The 24,859-nt window shown below is 53.0% G+C and overlaps 8 protein-coding genes across 8 annotated transcripts; 3 read left to right on the top strand and 5 right to left on the bottom strand.

The window, feature by feature from the left end:
* Window positions 1-556: 556 nt before the first annotated feature.
* Window positions 557-2,885, bottom strand: CORC01_12804 (uncharacterized protein; the record flags this gene model as incomplete). Its single annotated transcript, XM_022624422.1, has 3 exons — window positions 557-1,291; window positions 1,369-2,559; window positions 2,697-2,885. The coding sequence occupies 3 exons, from the start codon at window positions 2,883-2,885 to the stop codon at window positions 557-559; spliced, it is 2,115 nt and encodes a 704-aa protein (XP_022469067.1).
* A 2,629-nt stretch (window positions 2,886-5,514) lies between these two features.
* CORC01_12803 (X-Pro dipeptidyl-peptidase C-terminal non-catalytic domain-containing protein) lies at window positions 5,515-9,154 on the bottom strand (the record flags this gene model as incomplete). Its single annotated transcript, XM_022624421.1, has 6 exons — window positions 5,515-5,972; window positions 6,039-6,119; window positions 6,180-6,666; window positions 7,228-7,300; window positions 7,363-8,617; window positions 8,677-9,154. The coding sequence occupies 6 exons, from the start codon at window positions 9,152-9,154 to the stop codon at window positions 5,515-5,517; spliced, it is 2,832 nt and encodes a 943-aa protein (XP_022469066.1).
* A 606-nt stretch (window positions 9,155-9,760) lies between these two features.
* Window positions 9,761-10,204, bottom strand: CORC01_12802 (uncharacterized protein; the record flags this gene model as incomplete). Its single annotated transcript, XM_022624420.1, has 2 exons — window positions 9,761-9,841; window positions 9,914-10,204. 2 exons carry the CDS (start codon window positions 10,202-10,204, stop codon window positions 9,761-9,763), a joined length of 372 nt encoding a protein of 123 aa, XP_022469065.1.
* Window positions 10,205-10,833: 629 nt separating this feature from the next.
* On the top strand, window positions 10,834-12,460 carry CORC01_12801 (uncharacterized protein; the record flags this gene model as incomplete). The annotated part of the gene is made up of 4 exons (XM_022624419.1): window positions 10,834-11,229; window positions 11,292-11,800; window positions 11,853-11,948; window positions 11,998-12,460. 4 exons carry the CDS (start codon window positions 10,834-10,836, stop codon window positions 12,458-12,460), a joined length of 1,464 nt encoding a protein of 487 aa, XP_022469064.1.
* A 779-nt stretch (window positions 12,461-13,239) lies between these two features.
* Window positions 13,240-14,277, top strand: CORC01_12800 (uncharacterized protein; the record flags this gene model as incomplete). The annotated part of the gene is made up of 2 exons (XM_022624418.1): window positions 13,240-13,398; window positions 13,483-14,277. The coding sequence occupies 2 exons, from the start codon at window positions 13,240-13,242 to the stop codon at window positions 14,275-14,277; spliced, it is 954 nt and encodes a 317-aa protein (XP_022469063.1).
* Window positions 14,278-14,440: 163 nt separating this feature from the next.
* Window positions 14,441-17,809, bottom strand: CORC01_12799 (mediator complex subunit Med5; the record flags this gene model as incomplete). Its single annotated transcript, XM_022624417.1, has 5 exons — window positions 14,441-15,513; window positions 15,564-16,662; window positions 16,723-16,785; window positions 16,839-17,098; window positions 17,149-17,809. The coding sequence occupies 5 exons, from the start codon at window positions 17,807-17,809 to the stop codon at window positions 14,441-14,443; spliced, it is 3,156 nt and encodes a 1,051-aa protein (XP_022469062.1).
* Window positions 17,810-19,054: 1,245 nt separating this feature from the next.
* Window positions 19,055-21,050, bottom strand: CORC01_12798 (uncharacterized protein; the record flags this gene model as incomplete). The annotated part of the gene is made up of 3 exons (XM_022624416.1): window positions 19,055-19,966; window positions 20,021-20,530; window positions 20,817-21,050. 3 exons carry the CDS (start codon window positions 21,048-21,050, stop codon window positions 19,055-19,057), a joined length of 1,656 nt encoding a protein of 551 aa, XP_022469061.1.
* Window positions 21,051-22,368: 1,318 nt separating this feature from the next.
* CORC01_12797 (telomere-binding alpha subunit central domain-containing protein) lies at window positions 22,369-24,523 on the top strand (the record flags this gene model as incomplete). Its single annotated transcript, XM_022624415.1, has 3 exons — window positions 22,369-22,522; window positions 22,574-22,710; window positions 22,775-24,523. 3 exons carry the CDS (start codon window positions 22,369-22,371, stop codon window positions 24,521-24,523), a joined length of 2,040 nt encoding a protein of 679 aa, XP_022469060.1.
* Window positions 24,524-24,859: the final 336 nt, after the last annotated feature.

The raw sequence follows: 24,859 nt of genomic DNA, 5'->3' as shown, positions 1-24,859 counted from the left end.
ATATTCAAGCATACCTAGACAAAGCAGTCTAAACATCTTCTAGGAAGTCTAGGAAACCTAGGAAAAAGCTCTAGCAATTCTAGGAATTCTACCACTACTGTATTTACACCTAGGATCGATGATGTGCAGCTCGTCAGCGAAATGTGACCATACCAACTCGTGTTACAACAACAAAAAAGAGCAAATTCTTTCGAGAAGAAGAAGAAGAAGAAGGAAAGGCTACTGCAAAACAAAAAATAGCAAAAGTAACCAAATAAATTGAGGAATTCCCTAGAAGCCCTTTGTATGCCTATCCTTGAACGCCGTCAGGGGGGGATATGCAAGTCTCTCAACCTCCACCTCTCTACCACAATCGAGAAGATCCCGAACCCAACTTCTTCTCTTGTGCGATCGGCTTTGAGAAGTCTCGCCATCGCTGTCTTTGATTTATTCTTCTAGAACTTTTGTATTCCCCAGCCGTGTATGCGATTTCTTCCGATTTGTGACTCTGGATACTTGTTTCTCATCCTAACAAGCACTGATGCTTTCTCTGGCTATTCAAATTCGAGCCAACTGCTCATGAAGCGACATTTCCATTCGTCTGCATGAAGGCAGGAAGCTTCTTCCAACTCTCCTGGCTAGGAACCTTGACCTTTCCAAAGTCCTCGTCAATGTCCAAGATGATCTTGAGGGCGTTACGGCTGCGGGCAAAGGGGCTGGTGTCGAGATTCTCCTTGAGGGTTGAGATGGCATCACCAACACCCGTGTGAACCTTGGAGCTCTCAGGCTTGCCGGGATAGGGGATGACGTTCTGCAGAACCTCATAGGCGGCAAGGGTGAAACCGAACTGCGGGGACGAACGGAAGATTCTGGCAGGGCCGCCCTTGAAAAAGGCACGGAAACCCTCCTCCTTCCAGATGGTCTTGGCGGCATGACGGAGACCTGTGTAAGTGGCCTCGCCCTTCCGAGCCTCAACCTGAAGGCGTGTCTTGATGACGTCGCAGGGTGTAGTGAGGTAGGCAGCGGGCATACCAGCAATGGCACCAGCAGTAAGCAGCTGGACCACACCCAGCTTCTTAGTGGGAGACTCGCCGAAGAGGTCTTTCTTCAAGTGGCTGTAGGTAGGGAAGTAGATGGCCGAGAAGGGAACATCACGCAACAGGCAAGCGGATGCACCCTTGTAGAGACCAACGAGACCCAAATTGCGCACAATCCACATAGCCGACCTCTTGGGGGCACCCTCAACTGTCTTGGCAACCTCACCCTGAACCTGAAGACGAATCTTGACGATCTCGAGGGGGTTGGTGAAGACCTGTGAAGCAGTTTATTAGCTTTCATCGACTTCTTTTGTCTTGCACCACACTGTGGCGGAGCAGGAATTATACTTACAACTTGGCATGCACCGGCAGTACCACCAGCGAGAATTTCATGGCCAGTCCAGATCTTGCCCTCCTTGTTGGTGAAATGGGTACGAACAAGGTCGTTCACCGTCAACTTGATGGCTTTCTCTGGTGCAACACCAATAAGCTGGGGCACAACACCCGAGTAAAGGCCTCGGGGTCCCTCGTTTCTCCACACCTTCTGGAAGCAATCGATTGAGTTCTTATACAATCTTTCTCCCGGTCTGGCGCTTCTCTGGTTCTGAAGACGGGTCTTGACAAGGTCAATGGGGTAAACCATGAACGCTCCAAAGGCACCCGCGACACTACCCAGACCAAAGTTGTATGCGGATTCCAGAATCGACGAGAGAACTGCCTTAGACGCCCCTGTGCTCTTAGCAAGAACTCGAGAGGTAGCATCGTCGGCCTCGTAGGCAGCGTTTCTCCATGATGGATCGAGGACCTTGGCAAAGTCGCCGAGACCAAGACGGCCAGACGGCTCGTCGAGGCTGGCAAAGTGGAAGAGAATGTCGGCTTCCATGGGGGTGAAGAGGGAAAAGCGAGTGATCTTGGCGGCCTGGTTAAGGAATTCCGTCCTCGTGATCTTGCCGTCAAGGCTTTTGGCGCAAGCGCGGCGCACAATGAGCTCAACCAGATCAATCTCCTTAATCATGTTCTGGAACGCGCGCACGTTGGCGTAGGAAACCTTGCTTCCCAGCGAAATGTTGCAAAGAGTCGACAGATTCTCGAGCAGGTGGTCAGAGAGCTTGTGCTTGGAAGTCTCGCGAATGATGCGCTCGAAGTCCTCGGGGTCAATGAAGCCGTCACCATCCTTGTCGAACAGCTGGAAAGCCTGACGGATGCGCTCACCCTGCAGGCCACGCAGCATCTGGGAGAATTGAGGGTAGTCCATGTGGTGGCGCTTCTTCTTGCTGCCAATGTACAGCTTGGCCCATTCACACTCCCAGTCAAAAGGGATGCTGTCGGGGCCCTTGTTGAGCTCATAGAGCTTGCGGAAGTCCTCATACTTGACATTGCCGGTTCTATCGACATCGAAAAGGCGGAAGGCGATCTCGTACTCGGCGTCGGGCTTGATTAGGAGGTTCTCGAAAGCGGCCCATTCGGAGAGGGTGATCTTGCCGGAGCCTTTGCGGTCGGCGATACCAAAGAGAATGCCGTACTGCTCCCGCTTGATTTTGTGCTGCAGCGTTGAGTTTTAGGGTCAGTAAAATGGCTCGCGTGGTTCATCGGAAGGATATCGGAGCTGGCTTGTGCTCCGGCGACGGGGACAAGTCAGAGGAGCAGAAGCCAAGGTCAGAGTTGAAAAATCGGACTTACGAAGTCTTCGTCCTCGGGCGCAACAGCCTTGGTGAACTCGTCGGGGCCCATGAAGAGCTCTCCTGACGCCTCATCCTTGACAGCATTGGCAACGAATCTCGCCTTGGTCTGCGCGGACAGCTGGACGGGTTCCTCGGCGCCAAGGAGGCTTTCCTTGACAGCCTCCTTGACGGCAGCTGCTTTGCTCATCTTGGGCGGCTTCTGGAATTGAGCTTTTTGGAAGAGAGCTCAAAGTCTTTTGGAGTGCAGGCGCACAGGAGAAATCGTTCGAGAGCTTTCGCTTCCTGGGCCCTGTGCGGGAGAAGAGGAGAAGGTGCGCTCGGTGAAGTGAGGTGATTGTGGCCCTCGAGTGGGTTGTGGGTTGAGTGGGTGCTCTTGCGCGACGAAGGTTGGTGGCAGGTGCAGACGCGATAAGATTGACCTTTAGCCGACGTGGGCCTGGGGACGGGGAAGGAGCCGTTGGCACTCGTGCTGCCGTCTCCAGTATTGGTCCTTACTGATTTTACGGTATGCCCTGAGCATCCGTACAAGGGGGACAAATGGGAGTGTGCAAGCAAGGAGCGGAAGAAGGGGGAGGGAGCCGAGAGAGGGTAGAGGCGAGACTGGGAAAGACCAGGCCGGCTGAAGGGGTTCCAATCTGGGGAACTTCGTCACACACGAACAGTAAAAGGCTTTTTTGCCGCAGCCGGGAACTAGCGACAGCACTTTTTCTTCTTTGGATGTTGCACGCGGCAAAAGGTATGCAGAGAACCTTGAAATGGTTTGGAGGTCTCGGGTCAGGAAAGATGGACTACTAGGTAGGCTTAGGTTCCAATGTACGGATACGGATACCTTGGAATTCCTAAACCACGGATACCTTATGACAAAGTCAGATGGATCGCATCAGGTCAGAGACAGAAAGATAGAGACAGAGGTATCCAAGACAAGCCAGAAACAGCGGGAGAACCTGAGTCAATTCCAAGGCCGGTGCCCGTTTTTCGGAATCGCCAGCCATCTGGCGTAATAATTATTTTTTCCCCTTCCCTTCAGCTCCACGCGGGAGTCAGGAACACGCGCCGGATCATTGTTGGCCCCTTCAAAAACCCCTGCACATTGGTCCGATAAGAAATGCGATAAGACACGAGCAGGGTCATTGCCGATTGTGATCCAGGAGTAGGTAGGAGCCTTCCATGGCTGATGAAGGAGAGCGCCATCGAACTGCCACATGCACATGCAGACACACCAGCTGGGACGCACATGTGCACCACTTGCCCTGCAGCGTCCGCGTGGTTGTTCAAGCTCGCTCTCGGGGTTCTGACCGCCTCGGCCCTGTCTGTCGTCGCTGCCGCCGTCCCGAGTCTGCAGAGCTGTAGCCCTGAACTCTGGGCATTCTCCTCTCTTCCTTCCTTTCTTCTTCTTCTTCTACTAACTGTCTTCCAAATCGCCGGGTTTGAATTCCAAATCCTCCACGTTTGTATTATTCTCATGTTCTTGTCAATCTTCAATACCACAACTAGGGAGGTTTGACGCTGTCCTCTATAGTCCTTATGCGAGGGATGCAGGAGGGTCCAGTGCGGTTTGCGCAAATGACCACCATTGGGCCATCTGATCACTTCAATCTGTCTTACGCTCCCACATGAAATCGGACGCGACCGGGACATTTGACCCAAATGACGGGGACCAGGGTGCGAGACCCGACGAGCCCGTTCCTCCGATTGCCATCGATTCGTGCGCATGAACCTCGGACAAGTGGATCCCGGACCCGCTCCGAACTTGCCGACGACCAGACAGAAGTCAGAATACCTGATGGAATCTTGGAATCGACACCGAGGGGACGTGGGTGTTAATACGTGGACTGGCTGTTGGAATTTGGATGGCGGACACTGGGGTAACACTTGTCTACTCTGTCCGGGGATTTATCACCTTTTTTATCCTGCCGCACTGCCACCGCATGGTAAGCTTTCCCCTATAATTATTCGTACAGTACGGTGGGTCCGGGCGCTTCCAATCCCCAACCCCCGAAGACTCCAACAGACTACCTATGCGGGGAGAAGTCAGCCTAGTCTCAGGTAAGTCCTGAAGGCTAGGTATAGGTTTATAGGTAGACTCAGAGAATGATCCTTTGCAGGGGGTTCCACGGAAATCCAGGCCGAAGCCCAAGATCTGGGGCCAGCCTGTAGCTCCCGTACTTCCCGTTCTCTGAACCGCTCAAATCTACTGCCGCAGTTTCACTCCGATACACGCGCACCAACGGAGATTATACACCTCCACCGGGGTTTCATACGTCAGCGTAATACTTACTAACAAACTTTACTAACATTAATAACAACCCTATAAAATCGTAGTATTTAAATTTATAAAAAAATAATATAATAAAATAAAAATAAGTATCTTTTTTTATTTTATAATAATATTTAATTTAATTTTAATTATTATAAAATTAATAAAGAAAATAGTAAAATATATATAAATAAAAGGTTCGGTATTTAAAAAAAAAATATCGGCTTTTAAATTTAAAAGTATTATTTTTAGATTAGTTATAGAAATTAAGTAAAGAAGATAGAATTAGTACTTATAGTGGACCCTCCTTGTCAATTCACTGCGCTAACGTATGAAACCCCGGTGGAGGTGTAGGCCTTTTCCATTTAGGATGTGAGGCGGCGTTAATCATCCAGGGAAGAGACCTCGAGTGGAGGCCATCTGCTGCATAGGGAACCAAGCCCGAAGCTCCCAAGGATCCCAGCTCCCTTCGCCCTATTCTAGCCCTGCTTTACTCGTCCAAGTTGCGAGGCTTCTGATTCTTGCCATTGCCGCCTCGAGAATTGACTTCCATGCCGGTTCAAAACGGCCGAGCGGCCCCGATAAATCCCACGCAGTCACCAAACCCCACGCCGTCCCCAGCCTGCCCGCTCATGCGCACACCGTCACCGTCCAGCAAGTACGTCCTGTCTTGACCATTAGACGTTTTCCACCCGACCTTGCCACCCTTGGTCATCTCAAGCAGACATCCGTGCTCGTCATCGCCAGCTCCTGACACCGTCCCAGTCGCCAAAACATCGCCAGTATTGAGGTTGCATCCGTTGATCGTTTGCTGAGCCACGAGATCGCGGAACGTCCAGTACATCCAGCCGAGCTGCGCCCTGCACACCATGGTAGCCCCATCACCAGTCAATATTTCAGCCTTCAACGCAATGCTATAGCTCGTTTTCTCCTTCTTGTCCAATAAGTACGACTGCGTAGGTATATCCTTCGGAGGCGGCTGGGTCGCAAACGGTTCGAGTGCTTCGAGTGTGACCACTTCGACGTGATTCGCCGTTAACAAGCACCCTTTCAACTCCCAGAAGAGAGGAACGTCTGACTTACCCCATGGACTAATAGACGTCCCGAACGACTTTCCATTCATTGGTCCCAAAGGACTCATCTCGAGCCCTTGGATATCGCGAGCTGTTTGCCATTAGTTCAACAGCCAAGCCTTTCGAGGGGATATGGGGGTTTGGAATTCACCGCTCCAATCGTTCAGTAGGACGAGACCAAAAATGTGCTCGTCGGCATCTGTCACGGCTACACGGTCTCCGAGCTGCGTCGACTTGCCAATAATGCAAGCTACCTCGAGCTCGTAGTCGAGCGCCCTGGAAGGGCCGAAACCAATACTCTCCCCATCGCGATATTGCCCGTACGGCCGTGTAATCTTCGTCCCCGAAAGGACAATTGAAGAGGGCCGTCCACTGTAGCCGATTGGAAAGTATGGTGCTGCAGGTGGCATGGAGGCTTTGCCCACGACTGCCTCTGATGCGTTCAAGAGATGTTCTTTGGAGCACGAGAAGTCGGTGAATCCACCTACTTTGATCGGCAGGTGCAACTTGACCTCGTCGATCGATACGCCATATTTGGAGAGTGTCGCTTCGTCGGACAGGGCTTGTTGGATGTTCCTTCGAAGGCTCCTGAGCTCGGTTTTCTCTAAAGCCGCCAAGTCATTGAGCGTCGGCTTCGGCTGCCGTTAGCATTCACATGCGATTGACGGAAACGAGAGGCCAGACCTGAGATAAGGCGGACTTGATCTCGGCGGACGTTCCGAGACCCAAAGCATTGAGGAATACGACTGAGTCCCCTATTCTTGTGACTACACTTTTCGCATGGTTCGCGTCACTAGCGATCCCGTAGGGAATGTTGGCAATAGAGAAATGCTCGGAGAAGCTCATGATGGCAAAGAAGTTCGATCAACGGTTCGCTCCACGGAATTTGGTTAGGCTTAGAGATGGCTTCCTTGCGTCACAGCAGGCTACATTTCTTTTACACTTTCATGATGAAGCAGCTCTTGGAGCTCTTTCTTTGCTTGCTCCGACAATCCTGAGGCCCCTCTTTTCCCCACCCCCACCCCCGCCCCCACCGGCCCCGGATTTTAACCCTGGCCCACCAACTTGGGATGCTCGGTTCGACAACCAAAGGACCTGCAAGATCATGGTGGAGAGTAGGACACAATACACACCGGCAGGAGCATTCACGCATTGTGCAGCTAGCTTCATTTGGCTTCACTTCACTTCTGCGGAATCACGGGCAAAGTAACATAATTCTCGAGGCTTTGGCCGAAGTGAATGTTGTTCAATCCGGCAAATTTGGACGCAGGCCTCGAAAAAGAGGTGGTCAGTCTCTGGTTCTCGCGAAAAGCATTGGGCAAAGTTGAACTCACCTGTCAACTTCGGAGCAGTGCTGGAAAATGCCACTGCCTTGGGTGTCACCGCTGCTGACTTCGAAAACGATCTTGCCGCCCTTGTCGACAACGACATTTGTTGGCCAGATTTCGACGTCTACGCCATAGACCTCCCCAGCCTTGACTGGCTGAACGTCGGTGGAGAGGTACTCTCTATACGGCAACCAGGACTTGTGCTTAGGGCTCTCCTCGTGAACCTTGCGATTGCTCACTCTGAGCCAACCCTTGACGAGCGGCACGGGGTCTCCAGCTGTTCCGGTGTAAAACACTTCCTCGCCCGATGGGTCAATGTGACGAAGAGTCACGAAGAGGTCGATATCGGTTTCATTTCCTGAGTTGTCGGGCGTCACTGAGACGTTGAGATGGGCGGTAACGTGGCCTGTGATCTCAGTCTCTTGCTCGAAAGGAGCAGATGTGAAGGAAACAACTTGAGGGTTCTCCAGAGAGCCAAGAGCCTTGTACGAGACTGTCTTTGAATCCTGGCCGGAACCGTTTGTTGTCAGGCCAAGGTCCGGCGCCAAGTAAAACTTGGTGTACTCTGTGCGTGGGATTGGCCAGGCCGTCTCTTCTCTCTTTGGATACGCCTTCTCCTTCTCAGCGTCGTTGAACCCGACGTTGCCCTTTCGCAGAGTGAGCGTCACGGGAGGTACCTTGCCAGGCGTGCTCCAGCCGACTGTGTCTTCGCCCTTCAGGAATGCATCCAGGAAGCTCTTTTGCAGCTCAACCTCCTCGGGGTAGTAGAAGGGGAGGTCGTGACGACCAGTGATGAAACGCAGGTACTTGAGCTGTGAGCCTGCTCCGAGGTAACCCTGTACGTTGCCTCTGAGGTGAAGAAGGATACCGCCCCAGTTGGCTACGCTCAGAACAGGGACCTCAATGTCTTCGAGTTTGTACTCTTTGCTAGCGTAATAGTCGTCATCGCGGAAGCGGTTGGACTCGTTGTCTTTTGTCTGATCCTGACGGTTAGCTACCAAAACGTCTTCAGGCAGGTCACCCTCGATGGTGTCCTCTTGACCCCTGGCTCCAGGGCCGTCGGGAGGAAAGTCCAGCTTAGACCTGTCTTTCCGCCCGTATTGATTGACGAGGACCTGGCGATTCCACCAGAAACCAATGAACTTGTTGGAGTGAATGCCGCCATGGCGGCAGCGGTCGCGGTAGTAATCGGACATCCCCTCCCAGGGGATGATGGCAGCAAGGCCCTTGGGACGCCGAGCGGCAACGCGCCATTGAGAACCTGGAACTCAATGTAAGTAAATGGTCTCATAGAAGGATGCGAGAAGGGAAACAACGCACCAGCGTAGTACGAGATGCCCAACAAGCCGACCTTGCCGTTGGACCAGGCCTGATCTGCGGCCCACTCGACCACGTCGAAGAAACACTCGCTCGTGCCGCGGCTCATGGTATCCAGCAGTCCTGGGCTCTGGCCCAGTCCACGCTCATCGGCGCGGACGATGGCATAGCCCTGACTCGTCCAAAAGACCGGATCGGGCGTCTCCCAGGCCGAGTATTTGGATCTTTGCCCTGGGGCGACCTCGCTGAACGACTTGGGGTAGAATTTGGCGTAGGGTATATCTTTGCCATAAGGTCCGTAGGTCACCAGAACAGGATAGCGTACGGTCTTGTCCGAGGTGAGCGGAAGGTAGACGTTTGCGCGAATGGGGAGCGGCGAGTCCTTGAGGGGGATGGAGACGTTCTTCAGAAAGGTGAGACCGTTTTCCAGGTCCTCGGTGACCTCGAGCAGGTCTCTGATGGGAGGGGTTTTGACAGACATGGTGGTTCAAGTTCAGTGGTTCCTCAAGGTCTCAGGTTGGGGTAATTACCGTTCTCTAGGAGAAAGTATAAGTCTTGGAGGAGCCGTCCTGGGTTTTATTGCGACGGGGTTTGCGGGGCTTCAATTCTTTCACCGACGATGGGATGAATGGAGCGGATGATGCAAGATGCCTCAATGATCGGACCCTCCTCCAAACCTCAACCTGGGTAGGTACCTCGGGTACTTCTCTTCTGCTTTACTCCTCATCGCCCGCCTCCGCCTCCGCCTCCGCCTCCGCCTCCATGTATGGCGTTTGTTGCGCACGGGCGGAACGGTGGGGGAGGGGCTGGCCCCTACCATACGGAGCTAGTACTGTGTTGTTTCTACCATGTCTCGGTACGGGCTCTGGATAGAGCAAGTGAGATAGTGCCCGTTGCATGCGCCATGTCCCCTGACACAGGCAATCACAGCCAGCATACGAAGGAGACAGAGAGGAAATTTTGAATTTCGTGGCATCTTGGCGGTGTTGGAGATAGCTAGCCGTAATTGAGAATATTGCACAGAGTAGATATCATCCGTCACTGTCATGCATCCGTCGCTAACCATCTGGAAAGCTCGTTCAAAGCTTCAAATCTCACCGCCGACCGTGAACCTGAAGTAGTCCTTATTCACTCTTCCACCCGTCGACCTCCAGATCCAATTGGTAACCTGTATGGACTCATGTCAGTCCGCTCACCCACTCTATATGCGTCGCGTGTTGTGGTTGCGCATCTCACTCACCCCATGAAGCCAGCACCCGTTCAACATGACATACACAAAGGCCGACTCGATGCCGTTTGAGCCCCACGGCCTGTCTGCAATATCCAAATTTGTGTTCACCGGCCTGTACGGAGGCACTTGGCGATGCTGGTCGTACCAGCCGGCCGGATTCTCTGCTGCTGGCGATGGCGCGTCCGCATTGCCTCTGGCGAATGCTTCTTCGACCCCTCCAGTGAGACGAATTTGGTAATCGTGGAGATAGTCTTGTTGAATAGTTGTCGTAACGGGGTTCTCTGTGACAGTTGCCGACATTTTGAACAGTCTGCTGTTTTCGCGCATGTATGGTGAAGGGATAAACAAGCTGCACCTGATAAGGCCTGGACAACTTCAACAAGAGGTGGTAAAGATGGCCCAGAGAGTGGGGGATGCCTACCTCAAAATCGACCTGAGGAGGCAGGATGCCGCCTCAATATGCCGACCGTCTACCCGTCCGTAGCCACGGACCCGCGCCTCCCCGATCGATCCACGCCTGTGTCGGAAGTGCGAAGAATAACTTTGGCAAGCGTCGGTTTGGGGAGCTGCCGTCCACCTGATCCCAGTCATCCCGCAAGCAATAGAAGGACCAGCACCCCTGTCCTCCACATTCCGCCCCCTCCAACAACCCGGGGCCTAGCTCAAACGAAGCTTGCGGTCCGCGGACAGCTCTTTGAGTCGCCGATTCATCAGATCTGTCCGAGTCTCCAAGAGTCTAATATGCGTTTGTGTATAGCGAGCTCGGGTCATGTAGATAGCACGGTCTTGCCTCACATCGCATCGCCATTCTGTCACTACTCTTTTAACTTGTCACGTCGCTGTAATCGAGTTGTTTCGTCTCAGTCGAGTTCTCCTCCTCCCTGTTAGTAACTGATCTCACCCTTGACCTCCTCCAGACCATCACCGCAATGGATCCTGCTGTGGAAAAGCTGCTTGTGACGATCGTCGACGGGCGCGCCGAAGTTATTCGCTTCCGACAGGACAACCTCGTTAGTCTTCATCACGAGCTGCGCAAAGAGTCCGCGGCCCTGATTGCCGCCCAGGAGAAGGACACTGGTGCATCAAAGACCGAGATCGAAGCCGAGCACTTCCTGGCGCTAGAAACCGTTCGACACTTCTACGAGTCTCTCAATTTTTCGAAGGAGCTCGAGGCCGAGTATCTGGTCGCTCATGGCAAGGATAACACGAGCAGAAGAACCGGTGCCGGGCTGGTGATCATTAGGCCGACCACTTACACCAGGCTGTTCTCTATTCTGAGTCCACTTGCAGCGGCCTTGGCTGCCGGCTCTGTCGTTGCTCTTGAGGTAGGTCCTGATCATTCGCGACATCGACTCCTCCGTTCACAAGCTGACGAAAAGGCCTACAGCTCGAAGACACATTGTTGCAGCTAGACGCTGTCCTCCGCACCGTACTTACTCACTCCCTCAATCAAAATGCCTTTTGCATCACCAAAAAGACCATAGACGAAACATTGCTGTCGCAAGCAATCTTGGTAGACCAAACCAACACAGCACCCCTGAACACTGGTCGTGTAAATCATCTCGTTTCTGCCAATAGCGCCCGCGCCATCGCCGTAGTCGACCGAACAGCCGACGTAGAGGCCGCCGCCAAGGCGATCACGGCGGCACGCTTCAGCTTCGGCGGCCGATCGCCCTACGCTCCGGACTTGGTCCTTGTCAATGAGTTCATCAAGAAGGAGTTCTTTGAGGCGTGCTCGAAGTACGCCTCGCTTGCATTCGCTCGTGAGACCACAGTGAAGCGTGCGAGTGACAGCGCCAGCGACAAAACGAGGAAGGCCGTGCAGGAGGCCGAGGATAAGCGACTCGCCTCAAGCTTTGGGTCGAAGGACTTTAAACTGGTTGAAATAACGGACAAGTAAGCTGGGATCTAACTCACTTGAAAATGATGAAGATACTTATTCGGTCAGAAACGCTTCTCTCTTGAACATCAAGATTAGCGGGCGTTTTCTGCCTATCACGGCCTCTTCTGGTCTTATAGACTCTATCTACACCCACAAATTCGAGTGAGTTTAACGTCTTTGAACGATATAGATATGCTGCTTATTTGACCAGGGACCCTCTCTTGGCCGCCTACCTCTTTGCCAGCCCCGATGCAGCAAAGTACCTCTCCCAACATCTCCCCGCCCACGTCTCCGTCATCAATCAAATCCCATCGAACCTCCTCCTTGGTCCAGCAGCACCAATTTCTCACGAGGCAGCTTTTACCTTCCGTTACAGTAGAGAAATGTTCTCCGTAGCTCGGCCGCAGTTCGTTGAGAAGCCTGCTGGCGCGCTCGCGAAATTGGAGCAGCTCCTCACCCGCTCCGGCGCCATCACCGCGCAGAGTCTGCATGCCTTAGCCGTCGCACCGCTGCGCCCGACAAACCAGCCCGGTAACAGCAGACTGGGCTTCTTCGAGCAAGGATTTGTGTTGGGTGCTGGTCTGATCATGAGCGTTGTGCTTCCGAGTCTAGCATACGGCACATGGATTGGCGGACGGCGGGTATTTGATTATGCGCTGAAGCTCAGGGGTTGAGCTCCATTTCTAAGCCAGAGTATATTCGTGAACTCGGCAAATCCACAATGTGTATAATATGCCTCAAATATATGCCTTCTACTTTGTGATACTTCATCTGTCGCACAGTATCTTTCACAGTCCCTTTCCAGCAGCCAACTGACCATATTTCCGGCTACACGAGGCCGTAAAATTGCCTCAGACCTGGATCCACACCGCTGGATAGTTCGATGTAGGCCGTAATTAGAACGTCTACAAGGCCGTTAAGAAAATCGCGATTTGGAACCTCGACTGAAGTTGGATGACGTTAATTTCTTGCCTAGATCTTTTGCCCACCTCAAAATCATTATTCTGCAATTTTCCTCGGCTCGGGTTCGGCTCGGGACGTGGGGCGGCTCAAAAGTGGCCGCCGCCGGCCCCATCGGCCCCAGCTTTAGCCCGGGTCTTGGCTCTGCTGTGTATCTCTTACACATCCGAGCCAACCTTACCTGGTGCTGGCCACCCAAGGCCCTTAGCAACAGAGTGTCCCCCGCCCTCAAACCATTTTCCGCACATGAGGCCGCCGTTTGAATTGAATACCTAGTTGGGCGATGGACCTATCTATCCTACGCCCGCCGATTACTTACACCAAACATTGAGTATCATTTCAGTGTTTCACGTCTCTGCAACTGGAAAGGGCTACAGCGGCTTTGAACTCTTGTTAACCTTCGTGAACACAATCTGATACCTTGATATCTCTATATTCACTTGTTCAGCCAGCTCAGACGAGCAAGTTGAAATCTAGACCGCAGTGTCACATCATGGCAGTAGGAAGCAAAGACGAGGGGCCTATGAACCCGGTGTTCCTCTTCTCACACGGATCAACGATGATGCTCGGCGAGGAGAGCAACTCTGCTACTTACTGGAAGAAGTGCGGTGATGAAGCTCTCGCTCGGGGCATTGAGCACGTCGTCATGATGGTAGGCAACTCTCCCTCCTACTGCCTCTTGTGAAACACCACCCCGCCATCTCATGAGAGCAACTCAACTGATTTTGACTACCAGGGAGCCCACTGGGCCACAAACGCCCCCGGCGAAGTCCTCATCTCAGCACACCCCGAGCCCGCAAAGTCGCCAGTTGCCTATGTAAATCCCCAGAAGTATCATCCATACAAACTGAACCCGGACCTCGACTACATCCCCACGGTCCAACAGCACCTCGCCGCTGCGGGTATCCCCTCCAAAACGGACCCGACCTTTGACTGGATCCACGACACCTATCTCGTCCTCATCCGCATGTTCCCCGGCGGCTGCCCACCGACGACTCTCATCTCCATGAACGACTTTTACGACCCGCACTTTCACGTCGCCGTCGGCGCCGCCCTCAGGCCCCTGAGAGCCGCGAAGCACAAGACGCTCTTCATCGGGTCCGGCGGCTCGGTCCACAACCTCTACCGAAACAACTGGGCTCCCATGCTCAAGTTCCGGGACAACTTTGCCCAACCCAACCCGCCGGAGCCCTGGGCGCTGGATTTCCGCCAAGAAGTCATCGACACCTTTTGCCCAGCGTACGAGGAGGACGTCCCCATGGATCAGGCCGTCTATGGGATGACCATCCGTGGCAAAAAGCCGTGCGGCGGGCCGCTATTGAGGCGCAAGGTAACGAGCCTGATGAAGCATCCCATGTATCGCGAGGCGCATGCCACGGATGATCACTTCATGGCCACCATGTTCATTGGAGGCTTGTGTGGAGGACGGGGCGATGAAGCAATGAAGGCTGAAATGGGAGCTGAGGACTGGGAACTCACCAATATGTGTAACTCACAATTCATTATTGGCAGCTGGCCGGATGCTAAGTGATGACAAGAAGTGGATGAATTTGAGAAATGCTTTTGATGGTATTAGATACAATATGACGTGCTATCCTGGGAGGCCAAGGCCTCGTCGTTGATCGTGTGTAATTCCATCCATACCAACGAGATCCTACTTCAGGTCTCATCTTTTCAAAATAACCGACTCCTTACTAAGAAAGGTCCATGTTGTCCCACTGAAAGTCATCGCCAGCCACGAGGCCACTGAAGAGATCGTCGGCCCCCAGATCCAGTGACCCTCCACCGTTATTCGATGAGCCCCCAAGGCCCAGATCACCACCAACACCACCGAGGCCTAGATCAAGACTGACGTTATCTACAGACATTCCGTCGCCTTGCGCAACATTGGCAGCCGCGGCCGCCATGGCATCATCGAGTGAGCCTGCACCCGCATCTAGGCTCAAGCCAAGATCGTTTTGTAGCATGGTGTCTGCTTGTATGACCTCGGCCTGGGATACGGCCATCTGAGTCTCTACCTTGCGGTACAGTCTGACAACAATTTCGGCCATGTTCATGTCGACCTTCTGTAGTTTTTTACATTCCTCGGCATCTGACTTCAGAACCTCTCGTAGAGTAAGCTTTCTCTGAACGGGTGCCGGCACATTGCCCGAATTGTCGATAAAGTTGATCGGACCTGATGGCATGTTCACAACGTCGGGCGCGCAAACCAATGCTGTCGCCACATCGTAGATGATGCTCCCGCTGCCCGTTTCTGTTTGTTGTCTGACATCTTCGTAGAGGAGCTGAAGCAGACGTTTCGCACCAAGAAGTTTCATTGCCACCAGCATCTGTCGATGGGTATACGCGGGAGGCATCCTATCCATTGTCGGGTGAATGCTCCACTGCACCAATTGCTGTAGCGTCTGCCGGATAGAATTAGAGAAGCCTCCCATTGACCAAGCATCGAGTTCGGTGTGGTCGGCAGCCCCTGTTCTCCTGGATAGTGGAATACTGTCTTTGATTGCTTTCAAGAGTGGTTCAACCTCTTGGCTCTTGGGATCCGATCGTTGATATGCCCTGAGAGAATGTTCCAGCGGCTTGGCAACTATATTCATCACAGAAGAGAGCATGGCTTGCGCCTCGTTGGATATAGAAGTAGGCGCTAAAACAGAGTTTAGTACTCTGACAACCGCCTTTTGGCAGTCAGAACGCTCAACCCATAATGAATTGGCAAGGTAGGTGATTGCCACCACGAGGGATGGCAGAAGAAACGTATCGACAAGGTCTGCGAACGAGTCAGCGCAAATCAAAGTCGGAGTCTTCCAGGCTTCCCACATTCAATGCCTCCTCGGAGACTCTCTTCGGTCAGGTGTCCTGTGCTGAACGCCAGAACGATATTATGAAAGAGAGTTGACACTAGTAAGTAGAAGTCTTGGGGTGGACAGGACGACATCAGCTCATCGCCCAATCCTCCGGCTTCCGAGTCAAAAAGGCCGTGGATCCACCCATTCAAATGGCCCTTTTCTTGGTCTGATAGCTCTTCCAAGGGCCGGCTTTGGTGGCCGTGGCCCAGCAGTCTTCCCACAAACGAGTCAGACGATATGATGCCCATATCTGATGCCGAAAGGCTGTAACGATATGCGAAAGCCATGACGAGGAGTAGAATTGAGCCAAACTCCTCGTACACAGGCTGGTACTCCCCCTGGTCCTCGTCGTACTTCCAATTGTCCAGAAGATCGCATAGAGGGTGAAGAATCGTTGCAGGCTTCTCGAACATCAACATGACATCCAGAGACAATGGCTTCTGAGCCAATTGGCCACACAAGAGTTTCAGGGACATGGTCTCCTTATTCCTACAAAGCTGCCCCAGAACCTGGAAAAGGTCAGCATCAGACGGCGTTTGTGAGCACCGAGAACCGACCTCTGTCAAAGCTTGGCACACGGCGCCGGCGTTTCCATCTTTACTGTCTAGCTCACCGATCAGGGCCTGCATTCTCTCCGGATCTGCAAGGCATTCTGCAACGAGGTTTTCTTTGACGTATCTTCCGCCTGCTGGGAGGGACTGATAGGGTGTTTCTCCCAAAAGAGTCTCAATGCTGCTTTCGCGCACCAGGCCATGAAGACAGCAAGCCCAGCAAAAGTCTTCTCGAACCGAATCTGTAAAGGGGTTGCCGCTTCTGGTTTCATCGAACATTGATGACAGAGTGGGGAATGTGGTAGTGTCGACGCGACTGAGAGCTTCTGTGATGCAGTATTCTGCATTTACTGGGCCATACATATGCTTGCTCAGACTTTCAATCAGAATAGGCAGTTTGTTCATTAGGAACGAGCGCAAGAGATGCGCAGCTTGATTGCCTTCATTGCGGGAGGCGGCATTGGCTAGTACGTCAAAGGAGACAAGGATGAGATCAACGGTTGTTGATTGTACATCGCCCTACAATTGTCAGACGGTGTGCGCATTGCATCTACACAAACGCGAAACGAATAGACTTACCTGGTACCTATTGTTCAAGTAGTTGAAGATGGCCAGATCATCGATTAATGGCCGGCCAACTAGCTATTGCGCCCCTTGTCAGCACCCCTGCCGATGCACAGCCTCAGTCAACTTACTGCAGCATTGAGATATATGTAAAGACCAGCTCTGGAGTTGACAATTGGTAGTTCGGAAACGACAAAGTTCTCGAGCGCTACCGTAGAATCAAACAGGTCCTCGATCTCGGCATTCGACTTGTTCTTCTGCTCGTCGACAGGCTCAAAGCCTGCTAGCGTACTCGTTCGGAACATATCGAGGCGAGTCGCGATAGGGCCAGCACTTTGCATGATAGTCGGGACGAAGTTTGCGAGGCTTTCGGATAATGCCTTTCTGATTTCTTGTTCAAGATTAGCTAACCGTGCAATCGCCGCAGCACAAGGCACCTACCTTGGGCTTCAGGTTTACTCAAAGCCTTGAGAACGACCTGGTTTTCGCACACCCCGAGAAGCAAAGCCACGAACGCGGCACGCGCCGATTCCATCTCTTCTCTCACCTGGCTGTTGTGAAGCTGCCCCATAACGTCAACCGTGAAGGCTGTGGCGGCGTCTGTGAATAGCGCAATCCACTTGGCCATGACGTTGGCAATCTCAAGGTCTGTCCCTGTGTTCTGTATTGCGGTCCCTTGCGCCACAGATTTGGTGAGCCTATAGAACATAACCTCCTCGGCCGCATACGAGCTCCCCCACCGCGGGAACTTTATCGTTGCGTTCTCGACATCGGGCAGCTGTGCCGCTTCTCGGGAATGTCCGCGAGAGGTTGAATATTTGTACAAAGCTTTGAGTATAGAAGGCGTGTCGATATACTTAAGGCCAAAGAGGACCTGGAGATAGCGTGGGATTCGGGGGTCGAGGCTCTCGTGGTTGTGAGGTTGCGGTCGTAGGAAGAGATCGGCAACGGCAACGGGTGGCAATGGATGCTTCGCTTGGAGAAAGGGAACATAGGACTCGAACTTCTCGGGATCTATGCGGTGGGCAAGACTCTTGGCTATGAATTCAGACCATTGCTCGAGTGCGGCGCGTTGGACGCCTCGTACTACGCGACCGTCCATGTTGGTAGTAGGATTGCGGATAGATCTAAGCGTTCGGCAGTCGTTGCTGTCGTCGAGTAAGATGCTGGGCAAAATAAGCAGGGCTCTTTGATCTCGACCGAGTCGTTTGCAGAAGCATACTTCTGCGTTTGCTTGGGTTGATGCACAGCTGCTAAAATATGAATGAGTTTGGGGATGCTATGGTATGGGAAGGCTGGCGCAAATGTGACTGGCTTGGACAACCCCCCAGGTTGCAGTTTGCCGATGTTTGGTCGCGCTGCCCTCCGCTAACTGCGAGGTGTATCCGAAGAGGCCCGTATTTGCCAGGGTAGCACACAGTAGGGTGCATAGGTACCTGAAGTAAGTTTTCGTAGTTCGTCAAGTGCCCTAGGTGCTGCTAGTGCGTCAAGAGACCATGTCGGGCCCTGCCTCAGGGCAGGCATGTTGGTTGAACACGGGCCACACAGCCCGGTATCCTAGTAGGTACCTACCCGCATTGTGCTCTTTAATCACCACAATGGCAACCTCCTGTCACGCATATGAAGATATTGACAGTCACAGTATGCTCACAGGGTAAGTTGGCACGAGTTGCTTTCGCTGTTCATGAATTTGACATTGATTTCTGCTACTGACCGCTATCGCGGAAAGTTGACTATGAACGCTGTGAGCCAGATACCACTTGGTTCTGGAAGCAAGTCGTGTAGCTTTCAGGCTTCCCTCCGGAGTCAAGATGCACTAGCATCAATCAACTCGTCTCCTGACAGGTGCGATATCCGCGGCAAGATGTTGCGCTACGTGGCCGGTGTCTCGTATGGCGCACAAGTCCGCGCGAGTGGCCAGGTTGACTTTCATGACGAGCCAGATCCCGGCATAAAGCTCTGAAGCAGCGAAGCAGCAGATCTGTCACCTGTGCCAACTTAGCCTCGTCATTCGTTCTTCGGCCCCACCGTCTTTTCTCTTCCTCTCTCCCAGGCTGGAGCTTTGAAGCTACCAAAGGACCTGTCTTCTCCCAACCGGGAATGTATGTCAATCGTTTCCATCAAGCCATGTTAGAGAACGCCGATTGCACGTATTGTGTGTATGTGTGGGGGGTGTTGTATAGCTGTCAGCCCAGCAAGATGCGTAATGCGTCGCTGACAAAAAGGGCATGGGTGACGATGGGTACTGTGGATTGGGGGATGTGGGGTTGATTGGGTGTTGATCCAATGTTGGCTAGTTGCTGAACCAGCAAACAGAATTGTCGAAGATCGCTGGCAATTTGGTATTTTACATGTCCATCGAATCGCCGCCATTGGCGAAGCTGAAGCCGCCCTGCTGGGGAGCGGCGTTGGTGCCGAATCCAAAGGTACCGTTGGGGCCGGTGCCCTGGGCCATGCCCTCGTCCGCGTTCTCCTCTTCATCGGAAAAGTACTTCTCGATGATGTTGTACGCCTTCATATAAATTTCCTCATTGGCATTAGTCTGGCACTCATGGATCTTTTCCATGCCACCGCACTCCTCGATAAACAACGCATAGCGGTTGATAGAGTCGGGTCCCTCGCCTGCGGCCTGCTTGTCAAGATCGCCGACCTTGAGTATGTTTTCCAAACCGTCTAGAGCGACCTGGATGATCTTGTTGTCGGGGCAAGCCAAGAGATCGCACAAAGGCTTTATGCAACCTTGAGCGACTAGGTAGCGGATTTGCTCTGGCTTTTGCAGCCCTCCCGAGGTTGCATTGCTGATGGCCCAGCAGGCCTCCTTACGAGTTTTCAGATCGCCGTTCGACAGGAGGTGGATAAGAGGGGGAATGATGTTAGCGTCGATAACCGACTGGATCTGGGCGGAGTTTCCAGCGGTGATGTTGCTAATTGTCCAGCAAGCCTCCTTGCGGATGCCGTCCTTGTTGGAGCTGAGAAGCGAGAGGAGGCAGGGCAAAGAACCACAGTTGATGATCACCTGAGTCTGAACGTCGTCGCCAGTGACGATGTTACCAACCGAACGGAGAGCGGGTGTCTGAACGGAGGTGGACGCATGCATGAGGAGCTCGACAAGGCGACGGGGAATTCCAGCCTCAATGACAGCCTGGATCTTGTCGTTGGATCCGTCGGAGAGGTAGGAGATGGCCCAACACGCGTCGATCAACACTTCGTCGTCCAGGGAGTAGACAAGCTTAGAAAGCACAGGGAGGGCGGGGGCGATCTGTGGACATGGTCAGCATCGGGCAGCCGCGGAGACAGAATATATCAAACTTACAGTATTCCAATCGGGCTGAGGAGTCTTGCCTCTGCAGAAATTGCTGAGTGTCCAGGTAGCGTTGCGGAGCATGCTAAGCTTACGGCTGTCGCCGAGAAGGGCCAGGAGAGGCTTCAAGGCACCGCAGCTGAGGACGTAGTCGCGGCAGTGAGGGCTATCACCGGCAATGTTGCCCAGAGCCCAAACGGCCTGTTCACGCACGTCGGGCTCAGGGCTGGCCAAGAGCTCGACGAAGATTGGGACTGCACCAGCCTCGATGACAACCTGAGTTTGCGTGGCGGATCCGGAAGCGATGTTGGTCAACGCCCAGGCGGCCTCGAATTGAACGAGGGTGTGGGGCGATCGGAGGAACTCTACGAAGCGGCTGACGACACCAGTCTTGATGACCTCCTCGATAGGAGGGTTGCGCTCCTTGGACAACAGCTTCCGGAACTTGGTAGTCGCTTGGATCTGGAGGTCGATCTGGTCTGAGAAGACACCCTGGACCATCTGGGGGAGGTCCTCATTAAGCTGAGCATGATTAGCACGGATGTTCTGAGGGAGAAAGGGGGCTATAGTTCATGATGAACCAGCTCGAGCAGCTTGTGGGTGCGTGGTTTGACTGGAGCTCTTCGCGCGAGCTTGAGGCTCGATGCAAAGAGGGACCGACTCGCGCGAAAAGGGAAGTGGGGCAGCGGCAAGGCGCCCTGGCAACAGGAGGGGGGAGGAAATAAGACGAAAGATGCAACAGTATTGGCGGGGTTCAAACAAAGAAGAGTCGGACGCCGTGATTGCGCAAGAACGGAACAAAACTCACCTGGGATTCAGTAGGAGCGGTGTCATCGTCGCTGTCGGGAGCGGCTCCGAGGGAAGCGCCGGGCCTGTTTTCGCCAGAGCCAATGCCACGACGTTTGGCCAAGTTCTCCTCTCTCTTCGCCTTGCGGATCTCGACCTGCTGCTCCTCTCTGCGACGGCGGAGCTCCTCGGGCTTGAAGGTACTCTTCGCCTTGAAGTTGGTACGGCGATGTTCGGGGATGTATCGATCAGCCATCTTTGCGGCTACGTGGGTTGAGGTGACGGTTGGATGGTGTGTTCTTGCCGCCCGTCAGGAGGAGGAGGAGGAGGAGGAGGAGGAGGGGAAAAGGCAATATTTGGTCGCCAATAGATCTGAGTAAGGCGTCAAGTGAGGAATGGTCTCTATCGAGACTCTATCGAGATGGGTCTTCTGGATCGTGTCGCGCAAAAGTCAAAAGGAGGGTAAGAGTTGCGCGGGTTGGGAGAAAAAATCCTGAAATGGTTGTCAGGTCGCTGGGAGAAAAGTTGTGATGATGGGGGGGGGAAGATGAAGGAAACTGAGAGTCAGGGGGGATGAAGCGAGAGAGCGGGTCGAAGAAATGGAAAGTGCAGGGCCCTGCCAGAACCGAATGGGGAGTAGGTACGTACCGAATACTTTCGTCTTGCCCTGTCTTGTAATTGAATCAAGGTACCAACTACGGCTGTTGCTTGGGAGGTGCCGGTGGCTGAAAGCGAAGTGGCTAATTTTTTTTTGCTCTGGCTCCTGTTGGAGGGAGCATCTCAGATTCAGCAGCAGCGGTTACTAGTGTGCCAGGGACGATAGGCAACCTCCCGGCACCTCAGGTCCACTGGTTTTTAGGACGGTACCTACCTGGTCCCATTCCATGCCCTGGGTACAGAGCTGGTTCTGCGGCCATTCAATAGCTGAGGCTGAAGGAAAGGGCTTAAATCAGTAGAGAGGAGAGAATTCTGGTATGAGGTCGCTGCACCACCTTGACTTTTGTCGGCGTCGTTGAGCCTGGTTCCCCGGGGGATTATGTCACTGATTGCTAGCAAGGTACTTCAATCTGCTCTCCCCTCTGGTTACCAACAAGGGTCTCAGGTGTGCTTTCTGGTAAGGGCTCATCCACCCGGCGTCAACATCTGACAGCGGCAGCCAGGTGTCAATGTGCTTAGGTAAGGTGAATAGCTGAAAGCCCCTCCGTACCTTGGTCCAGGTAGGTACCCACGTACCCTAGGCACCTGCCATAAGGAACCCATGCAGGTAGGGGGCGCCGGGTGCCTCCCCCTCTTCCCGGGCGACCTGATATGCCTATAGACAAAGACCGCACAGGTACCCGCGTAAAGTGACTTTCATTTTGGCGGGGCAAGACGCGCCTTTGAGCCGCAGCTCTCAAGGTGTAAGACGCGTCAAACGGCCAGCAAATCGAAGTGCATCTGCAGCCCAAAAATACCAAACACGGAGTCAGACCTTGGGAAGTCGTAAGGACCCTCTGCGTTCTACGAGACCGGCAAACGACGGTATATGTCGTCTCAACTGTCTTTCCAGACTTCTCCCTCCATTGGCTTCGACAATGGCGGAGACCGAGGCCAAAGAAGTAATGGATCTACCAAAGGGCTATACGCCCCTGAGCGATATCTTGGAAGAGAAGGCCTTGCCTAGAGGCCTTGTGGATGTCATTGGTCTCGTCAAGGGCTTTCGTGCCCCTATGACTACTCAGAAAACAGGTAACATTCTCCAAACATTAATAACCCGAGGACGAGCTAATGGTCCTACAGATTATAAGTGTCAACTGACTCTCATTGACTTGTCTCTTTCGAATGATTCTCAGGACGTGGAGATGGCAATTTTCCGTCCGCAAAAAGACATGCCCAACGTCAGCGTGGGTGATGTTGTCGTTGTTCACAGAGCAAAGGTAAGTAGTTGAATTAGCTTGTTTTTCTTCCGAAGACTGTTCTATTTACTGACAGTCAGTCCAGACCAACAGGTGGCAGAGTAATGCTTTATCTCTGTTAAGTAATTTCGAGACAACCCTTCACATCTATCCGGCAAAGAAGATACCCTCTCCTCCTCAACAGACCCCACCCCCCCAAACGCCATCGGCCAAGGACAAAGGGCGAAAGCCAGACGACCTAGAGGGGAAGTATGTCTCCTGGTTGTACCACAACATCGACAAGAGCTCCCTCCCAGACCCCGACGTGTTTCAAATTCAAGTTCAGCAATCACTGAATATAAAGAAAAAGCTGTGCGAGTTGAAAGAAGTTAGGGACCGCAAGTTCCAGGATCTCATCGTCCAGGTTGTTCAAGCCCCATACGACTTCAGTGACAAGGTGAGATTATATGTCTCAGATTATACGGAGAACTCTGCTTTCTTCAACTACGTCAACAAAAGTCAGGACAACTATGGTGGTCGGGATGGAGACCCCTACGGCTACACTTCTGGCAAGCTTCGGAAATCCGACTCGTCTCTCCAGTGGCAGGGGCCTTTTGGAAAGCGAGCCATGCAAATCACTTGCTGGGAACCTCATGCCACTGTCATCCGAGAGAGGGTGAAACAGAATGATTGGGTTCACTTATTGAATGTTCAAATCAAATACGGTTCCGACGGCTACCACCTAGAGGGATATGTTCGCGAAGCCCGGAATGCATTCGGCAACGGGATATGTGTTGATAAGCTGGACTTGTCGGAAGATCCAGAGGATTTGCATCCCAGCGTCAAGAATGCCCTCAGAAGGAAGCGAGACTACGAGAAGCAACTCAAAATCCAGTCCAAAGGAGTGGAGTCCTCGCAGGGAGCAGGCAAAAAACGGCCGCTCGCGGATCAAGCAGAAGAGAAACCTCGGAATTCCAAGCAACGTCGAGCGCGGAAACGAAATCAAGCTGTAGATAAGGAGAAGGGTGAAGATGAGAAGATCGAAGCATCTCCAGACCTCAACAAGCAAGTGGTCTGCGAGAACCACGAACACCCGGCAGTAGACGTGGCTGCCATCCTTGAACCAGCAACACAGGAGTTTACCTTCCAAAACGTGCCCCTTGTCGTCAAACTTCCTTTCCACGACGCAAAATATCGGACCAATGTTCGTGTGGTCGACTTTCACCCACCTCGCATACAGGATTTCGCTTGCGCGCGCAAGCAAAACGAATACGATGCCCTGTCTGACTTCTCTGGTACAGACTCGGAGGATGAAGATGACGAAAAAGAGCATGGCACTCTCGACAACTTTGTGAACGCGAGCGAGCTCATCTGGGAGTGGCGCTTTACTCTCTGTCTCCAGGATGCCGTTACAACCAACGACCCGAAGACGCAGAAGAAGAACCAATTTTGGGTCGTGGTGGACAACATGGACGCCCAGCTCTTGACTGGCCTCGACGCATGCGACTTCCGCGTGAAGCCAGAGGTTTTGGCCCAGTTGCGTGAAAAAATGTTCATTCTCTGGGGAGATCTCGAAGAAAAGAAGGCCAAGAAATTGGCCGAGCATGGCAGCAAGCAAATAGCCAACGTGGGAAAAAAGAAGACTACCGACCGACCCCCAGATTCCGACGAAGAGGGCGCAGCCGGGCCGTTTAAGACGGAGAAGGAGGCCATCTCCAACCGTCCTTTCACCTGCTGTGTACGCCAGTTCGGTATCCAAGTCAAGGAGCCAAATCCCGAGAAGGCGGATGCTGGGCACGGGAAGAGATGGGAGCGGATGTATGGACTTTTCGGAACGAAAATTTTGGGTGTCTAATTACTTGGGTGGGCATAGGAGTTTGGGCATGGGATTATGGAGATTGATGACAAGATGGCAGCAGCAGGCGTCACAGGCGCTAGGACTTGTGCAAATGATGTGTCCCCAATGAAATCGTGTCGTATTAGCTGCTAGAAGAGCTAACCAGTTATCTTTTGTTCCCGTTCTAACGCCTCAAAGTAATGAGCCATCCCAGACAAGCGCTCTCCCATTCGCCATCACACCCAGCATTACCCTACGCGCAAGAGCGATTTAGACACTACCCAGTCTCCTCGCCTCCGACCATCCCGCAAGTGAAGACTAAGCCACACACGGACAGCGCACGAGAGGAAAGCA

The sequence above is a fragment of the Colletotrichum orchidophilum genome (assembly GCF_001831195.1).
Source record: "Colletotrichum orchidophilum strain IMI 309357 chromosome Unknown Scaffold_166.1, whole genome shotgun sequence".
NCBI classification, from domain to species: domain Eukaryota; kingdom Fungi; phylum Ascomycota; class Sordariomycetes; order Glomerellales; family Glomerellaceae; genus Colletotrichum; species Colletotrichum orchidophilum.
This window is presented reverse-complemented; position numbering and strand designations above follow the sequence as displayed.